Source organism: Etheostoma spectabile, chromosome 9 (genome assembly GCF_008692095.1).
Source record: "Etheostoma spectabile isolate EspeVRDwgs_2016 chromosome 9, UIUC_Espe_1.0, whole genome shotgun sequence".
Lineage (NCBI taxonomy): Eukaryota > Metazoa > Chordata > Actinopteri > Perciformes > Percidae > Etheostoma > Etheostoma spectabile.
In genome coordinates this window covers 3,130,250-3,138,590 of record NC_045741.1, presented here as the reverse complement: position 1 = coordinate 3,138,590, position 8,341 = coordinate 3,130,250, and the positions used below count along the sequence as shown (strand labels likewise).

The 8,341-nt window shown below is 44.5% G+C and overlaps 1 protein-coding gene across 1 annotated transcript in view; it reads right to left on the bottom strand.

Annotated features, from left to right (window-relative positions):
• Window positions 1-3,345, bottom strand: part of lrrc52 (leucine rich repeat containing 52) — an 18,655-nt gene extending 15,310 nt beyond the window's left edge. The window contains exon 1 of the mRNA XM_032525103.1: window positions 2,019-3,345. Within this exon, the coding sequence (XP_032380994.1) occupies window positions 2,019-2,667 (649 nt within the window). The 5' untranslated portion in view covers window positions 2,668-3,345. The remainder of the gene's footprint in view (window positions 1-2,018) is intronic.
• Between the last annotated feature and the right edge of the window lie 4,996 nt (window positions 3,346-8,341).

Here is an 8,341-nt window from a genome sequence, read left to right as displayed (position 1 = left end):
AACATAGAATGGGTTTGTGAATGAGTTACTGTGTAAAGACACACACATACTTGCATGCACCTGATTCATTTTCAAACTGATAGCTAACGACAACTGGAATCTCTGTACAGTAGACTCACAGCCCTGCAGTCAGATTGGAGGGCATGCATGACCACAGGAACACGCTACATGCTCTCTCTCTCTCACTTCAAACACACAAGGTGTGTGTGTGTGTGTGTATGTGTGTGTTACACACACACACACACACACACATATTACCCCATTTACTCTGTCAAACTGGTACTTCGAGTTGTTCATGAGTGCCATATCGATACGTGATTTGTTAGTCTGGAAGACGGTGTGTGTGTGTGTGTGTGTGTGTATGTGTGTGTTACAGTGATGTGCGTTCCTGACAGATTACAGTCCAAACTCCTCTGGCAACATTTATAACGTTTAAAATATATGGTGATGATAAAGCCAGCTGGGATTTCATAGTTATTCTAGCTGGGATTCAAACCAGGACAAGGCTGACAATAGCTCAGCTGTGGGTGTGTTGTGTTGTGTCACTTACAATTCAAAAGCCCTTCTGTCAGAATATTTGTTCAGATTTGTTTTGCAGAAATGTGTTTGTGTAAGGACTGGGCTTTCGGTGGGATGAGTAGCAGAGCAGAGTGCGCACAGTTAAGTGTGTGTGAGTGCGTCGTCTGTGCGCCTGTGTGTTCCAGTTTTTGAGGGTGCTTCACTCGGTGTGAAAGTGAAGGTGGATAACAACTTCAGCGAGCTGCTGTCTTCAAGTGGCCTTCCTCTCAAGCTCCTTGTCTCTTCCCACAGACCCGGCCTCAGGGTCTCCCCTGACCTGCATCACACACTGACTCACACACACTTAACAGGAGTGAGTCACTTGCACACACATACACACACAGACACACACACAAACTAAACATGTACACACTGTCCTTAATAGGAGCATGGCAGTCCATCTTTTTTTGAGCACCATCAATAACCATCTGGACTGCAGGGCCAAAGCATACGGCGGTGGGAGCATGCACAGCACAGTGTGTGTGTATGTGTGTGTTTGTACAACTGTGCATGCATGCAGATAGGAGAGGCTGGCCAGAAGAAAACTGGTACAAAATGACACAATCCTCCTTTCAGCATTATCTCGGCCTCCAGGACTCAGAAAGCACGGCCATCCATTAATATCACTATAGGATGTTCTGACCGCTATAAGAAGCAAGGCCACATTGTTCCAAAGCTCACTTAACATTTACCTGCAAAGGTCATGTGAGCTTAGCTTGGCTCAAAGGCCCATTGCTGGTGATTTCTTGGGTCACTCTAATTCAATCCGCCGCTGTGTACGGATGGATACATAAGGCAGGTGGCTGTTGCTTTCCAAGTGAGCGTAACACAATTCCGCTGATTTGTTGGAGTAAACTTGAGAAATTAATAAGACTTGAAGGGCAGTTTGAAGGGATTGCAACCGGGTCTTCAGATTGCTTTGACTCTGAGGTCAAACCAGTAGCTCTTGAGTGTGTTTGCGTGTGTGTGTGTGTGTGTGTGTGTGCGTACACATCCACAGAACAAATGGAGATAAACAGGGAATTAAGTGGCCCACCATCAGGGACTAAATTGACCAGGCGCCCACGATCAAATTATCTAAATGAGCTGATGTGACAATAACAATAGCGAGACCTTGGAGTGTCTTTGACTTTCAGTCTTAGCTGAGAAACAGTTTGTTTACGGGCCAGAATGAGGATCCCGCTTCCAGATCCAAACTAACAAAAGACCACCTGCTAGAGGTCAGACTGCTGCCACCTGAACAGTACCGTGGCATTGGGCTTATATAGGCTCCAGGCCACATTTTGGCAAAGGATGGATACGGTTCTTCTGAGATACCAATGCCAGAACAAGTCTTTAATGGTCTTTAAAAAAAATATATAATTTGTTTTTGACAGTTTAGATCACTGTAAATGTTATGTGTGTATGTTTAGAGATTGACAACTATGTATTGACATCTTAAAGACTTGATCCATCCTCACCTTGGAACTTGAAGCCCTCGATCTGCACCCAGAGGCAGAGGTCCTCCGTGTCACAGTCGCAGCTCCAGGGGTTGCCGCTGAGCCCCAGAGACCGCAAGGAAGGCAGCGCGATCAGGCTGCTGATGTTCAGGGCCGTCAGGTTGTTCCGGCTCACATCTAACACCTGCAGAGCCATGTTCTCCGAGAAGGCATCCGGGTGGATCTCCCCCAGACTCGGGTTATCTGTCAGCCGAAGCATCACCAGAGACGCCAGGGGCCCGAAAGTCCGGTCCTCGATCTGCAGCAGGGTGTTGAACGACAAGTCCAGGTAGGCGAGTTTCCGCAAATTCCCGAAGGTGGACTCGGAGATCTCGGTCAGAGAGTTGTTGCTGCAGTCCAGATAGACCAGATCGGACAGGTAGTTGAGCTGAAGCGCCGGAAGTTCCCCAATGCGGTTGTTGGAGATGATGAGCTGCCGTGTTGCCAGGGGCAGGTCATTGGGGAACATGGTGAGCTCCTGCCCGGCGCACTGGACCACCAGCTGGTCGTCGCACACGCATCTGTCGGGGCAGCCGGCTGTGAGAGCCGGGGAAGGGGTCACCCCCATCACGAAGATAAAGAGGAAGAGGAGCCGGAGGGACTGGGCGCTGGGCTCGGGCAAGAGACGCATGACGAGGCCGCCCAGAGCGTCATGAACTCGGGCTGAGCTGGACCAGGACTCCCCGGCGCTTTCCGGGCATCCTGCATGGGTCTGAGGAGCTGTGACAGAGGCGAGATGGCTGCTCTGAGTGTCTGGCTGTCGCTGCCTACAAGCCTGGCTGCTGTTTATATCCAGCCTCTCTTTCTCTTTCAGAAAGACTATCGGTCAGTCACTCACACGCACTCTGGCGCGTAACGAACGTCGCCACAAGACATCATTTCAGAAGGTGACCGAGAAACGCGTATCACTCTGTGGGTGAGAATCGTCCAGCTTACCGGACTTTGTCCCGCATGAGAAGACCCCAGAACCACTGGATGTTGTCCATTACCTTGGTTACTCATCTTTGTGAATTAGTTGTCGCCAGCAGAGTGCATTGTTTATTTAGTTTCTAAACAAATGGCGTGACCTGCGCACATTCCTGAATCCTGGATGTAGACTCCCGCGGAAATGCGCCGCGCTCACATATGTCCTTGCCTGTTGTTTGTCTCAGTGGGTGTGCGTGTGTGGGTCCGACTGTCTACACCGCTATCCAGCAGACAAGTCGGGTTTTTTTTTCTCAGGAGCGCGATGGAAAGCGCGTCCTTCCACTGCGCTCACACCGCTCTGTATCCTGTGGCTCTCCGCTGCGCTGTGGTGAGACTCCTTCCCTCTGCGCTCCCTCTCTCTCTCTCTCTCTCTCTCTGCTCTCTGCCTCTCCATGCGCACACACTGCAGCTCTGCACACCCACACACGCACACACACACACACACACGCACGCATTACAAGTAGGCTACTTTGTGTTGCGTGTGAGTTGGTAATGGTGCGATTGCAATTATGACGTCACCAGGTGTTTTCTGAGAAAACCAGACGTCCAGACTGCAGAAACTCAAAGTAATGAGAGGACAGGTCTCTCTGTGTGTGTGTGTGTGTGTTTGTGTGTGTGTGTTTGTGTGTGTTTGTGGGTGAAAGCAGCACCCTCTTAGCCACGCACAGATTTACCAGACCTTATCTCATGTCCAGTGGCTAATTTCTCCTCACTCTGTCCCCCAGTGGCTTGTTGACAACATAATGCATTCAAATTGGATTGTGTGTACTCAGTTGTTTTTTTTGTCGCATACTCAAATTTCAATTTGATAACTGACACATTCAGCGGTCTACATTTTTGTGCATCACCCTTTCTTCTTCTTCTTGTCTGAACATTGGACGCTGATGTCGACAGCCAGCACCTCTTATGCTGCCAACGTTTATCAGTGTCATTCAGTGGAACAGTATAAGTTCAAGAACTTCAGATTAAGATCCCAGATGAGGAAATTAAGACGTAATATATCTTAACTGCAAGTGGTGTGATAGTTGCCATAGATTTGCCATGCCCTTATGTTGCTAATGGTCAGAAATAGGAAAAACATCATGAATGACTATAAAGTAATTAGTAAAAAGATTAAAATATTCTCTCTGAGTTTGATTAGTAATCATTTATTACTAATTAGGCTTTTTTGGAGGCAATATAGATGGATTTCAAGCCTGCTTTCTATAAGGGTGTCTCCATAGAGGTCACTTGTCTTTCAGTGGCACCCATTTTTGTCCTGTTTCCCAGCTTTTATGAAATTTTGATTTTAAAGAAAAGCTTGACATATTGGGTGATATGTTTCTTGGCTTCCTTTATCTTATCTTAGCATAAATACCAGCAAATCTAAACTAACTAATTACCACGTTACATCTCATTTATAGCATAAAATAATACTATGCCCACAGTCAATGGCTTAACAAAAAAAACTTCATTAAAACCACTGATCCTTGTGAAATAACATGGACAAAATAACCTTTGTGTATTTGGGCTGAAAACATTTCATTTGGTACAAAAAATAAATTAAACAAAATGACAAAATGCTGCTTTACGGGGCTATGTGACAATTTCTTGGCTAGTGGTTTACCTGTTTCCAGTCTTTTTGCTTAGCTAAGCTCACCTGCTACAGGCTCCAGCTACATATTTACTGTGCAGATACGAGAGTAGTATCAGTCTTTCAACTGTTGGCAAGAAACCCAATAAGAGAGTATTTGCCAAAATGTCCAACTATTCCTTCGAAGTGGCCTAGTGGTTTCCAACCTGGGCTCAATACTCCTCTGAGTGATTTTGAAGATAAAATAAAGGGGTTGTTAAATGATTATCAGGGTAGGAAATCATAAAAAAACAAGAAATTCTGCCACACAAACATTCAATATGAGAAAGGAAAATAAGTCTTGAACAACGATACTGGGATGAGGGGACACAAGTGGCCTTGGCTTGGCTTCATATTCAGGGTTCACACGCAGAAAAGGAGTATGACCAAGTTAGAATCCTTGGCCTGTTTTTCATGGGACAGGTAGAATCGCTTTGCCAGACCTTTCTCCACAGCGCTGTGGAGGAGGGTCTGGCTGGTCCACACAGCTTCTCGGGAAGGAACTTGTTTTGGTGGAACGTGTAGGCTCAAAAGTTGTTTTAGTCGTGCAACAGAAAACTCAGATTGGACAGACAGTCTAGCTAGCTGTCTGTTTACCCTGCAGAGATCTGAGGAGCAGTTAACCATAGTCCTCTGAAATCCACCGGAGTTTAAAATTCCAACATGAAGAAAGCTCAAGGTAAAGGACATCCGTCCGATAAGAGTGACATCTGCCGCAATTTCTGGGCAGCCACTAAGCGATCCAGGAAGTGAAATGTCGTGGAAATAGATTATAGGACAGGTAACAAACGTGTGAGCTAATAATATGAAACATTTCAACATTTTTTTAACAACTCTAAGAGTCTACAGCCATGGCATAGTGGTGCTTTGAGCTAAATGCTAATGCTATCCGCATGCTAACATGCTCACAAGTACATGCTAATGTTTAGCCGGTGTAATGTTAACCATGTTCACCATCTTAGTTTAGAATGTAGGCCTGCCATCATTTTGTAACTATTATCTTGAAACACAGTACAGCTGATGGGAATGGCATTAGTTTTCCAGGTAACCTGATGGTAGCACTAGACAAAAAGATCCCCTGGATCACAAAAGTTAACACAAATCATCCTAAGGGGGGCATGATTGAAGGAATGTACCAAATGTCACGGAAGACCACGTAAAAGTGGTTGAGATATTTCAGTAGAAGGACAGGCAGACAGGCATTAACATCCTTACGTAAAACTGTGAGAAAAATACCGCTTTGACACTGACAGCCCTTTGTACAGCCTTTCATATAATATCAGAGCTGCTGTGGTCAGGCATGGACATCTATCTTCAGTTTGATGCATCATTATTGAAGCAAAGCTCTACAGAGTCGGCTACAGAGCAGCCTGGAGGAAAATGAGCTTATTTTGATCAGAGTCACTTTCTGTTGGCCTGTCTGCTCCCTCTGTCGTGGGTCCGCTGTCTTTATGGCCCTGCTGGATCGTGTTCACGGATAACTGCCACGGCAAAGCCTGGCGATCAGAATCATTAATGGAACTTTCCTCCCTGACTGCTTTAAGCGGTGTCTGCTTCCAGAGATGCGTTTGTATATCCATGTGCACACATGTGTGGGTTTATAACATTGTGTGTGTGTCACAAATAGCCTTCATGTTATTTTTGCATTAGAGTTCTTGTGTTGCAGCCTATGTGCAGTACATGGGTAGCCTTTGTTATACTTGTCTACATAGATGTTCCCTGCCGTTGTGACAGTGTTCTCGTGAGTGTGTGTGTGCATGTGTGTGTATGGGCCGTATCTTTATTTTTTAATAAGGGTGCACGCAGTGTCGGCTGTCAACCGCCAGACAGCCGACCTGATCCCCACCTGAGGGGATGGCCACCTCCTGTGCCATCAGAGGTGTCACTTACCTTTGCTTCGCACCCATCACATTGCAGCGTTTAGTTTCTCTTCAAAGACATCCCCGGATTAAATAATGACAATTAGAAGTTTTTCTCTGTCCCTTTCTCTTCTTCTTCTATGTGTAGCTATAACTCCTCTTTCCGTTTGTCTCGCTGTGGCTTACTATAGTCGTAATTCTCCCATTTGGCTCTCCTATCTATCCACTAAGTCCAAGGGTCTTTTTCCCAGCACATAAACTCCATCATTCTAATGTTATTGAACCAAGAGTACAATCGTCTATCAGTCACCCTGACTGCCTCTATACTCAATGGTGAGTTAGTGTGTGTGTGTGTGTGTGTATACATGCTCTGTGGAGGGAAACATAAAAACACAGCGTGTGAATTGGACGTTTTATTTACTGCCTATAATGCTTCAGTATTGCTATAAATAAACTGATCTGAAATTGGTTGAAAATAGGATAATGTTTCTTTTGTGAAGTGCTGTGGATGGGAAATTTACTTTAAACATAACTCCACATAACACGGATATACTGTATCTTAAAGGTTAAGGATCTGTATTTTTTGTTATAATACAACAATACACATTGGGGTGGCAGAAGCTCAGTTAGGGAGTTAGGTTGGTAGCCAGAGAGATGCCAGTTCACCTCCTGGGCATTGCCAAGGTGCTCTTAAGCAAGACACCGTACCACGACCGCTTAGGACGCTGGTCCAGCACTGTCATTCCATTTACTCCAACAATCTCCCTTTTTGGATGAATAGGTTCTGAGCATGTGTGTGTATTTCAGGCCTGTGTGTAGGGATTTAAATTGTAATTTCCCCATTGGGGATCAATAAAAAGAAAATGTGTTAGTCTAGCTCTTCATATTTTATGACTTTCCTACCCTGTCTGTTGCTCTCAGCATTAATCCAAAGATGGAAAACAAAACATATACTATATACTGTATATAGTTTCCCAAGAAATCTGTACTGGACACTATTGTAAACGCTTTTAGTAAACGTTGCTCAAACTGGAATAGTGCATTTTTGGGGACTATTTTTGGATGTGGATGAATACATATTTGGAGCTCTAGAGAGTATTTACGGCAACAGGATGATGTATGTAAAAATAAACTACAGTGTCCATATTCACTGTAATGAAGAAACAAGTCCGCTAATATAGTTCAACAGTGTAGCACACAGATGTATTTTTAGCCATACAGGTGGCACGCCTCTAGAGATGGTAATTTAATAGTAATGGTATATATTTATGGTGTTATTAATGGTATAATATTAATAGTAATTTAGTTTTGTGCTAATTCAACTGCCATGAGACTGGGCTGTTCTGTGATCTTGAAATAAGCTTCCCATTAAAATACATTGCTTCAAAATTCGTAATCAACACACAAAAATAACGTCATTAACGTGATCTGCACACGAATCAATAGAATATAAAAACGTGACCATTTCACGAACTGCCATGAGACTGGGCTGGCTAATTAGAAATCAGCATTAAGAGGGTGAACACGGTAAACATTATAACTTCTTAAACATCAGCAGGTTAGCTTTGTCATCATAAGCAAATTAGAATGCCAACTTTATTTCAACACACGCCAGAGTACAGCCTCACAGAGCCACTCTGGCTGCAGACTCTTAGACTTGTTGCTAGTTTTGGACAACGAAAAAAAGGATCTATGGCACAGAAAAAATAAGCTAAATCAGACTTAGGGAAATTTAAAAAAGCACCAGGCGTTGGTGGCTGTTGGTTCTGCTGTATCAGCAGAGCTGATTTGCACATTAGTGGAGTAAAAGGCTGGGTGTGAAGTGTTGAAAAGCTAGCAAGATTTGAAAGTAGCATCTCCCCGAGGCT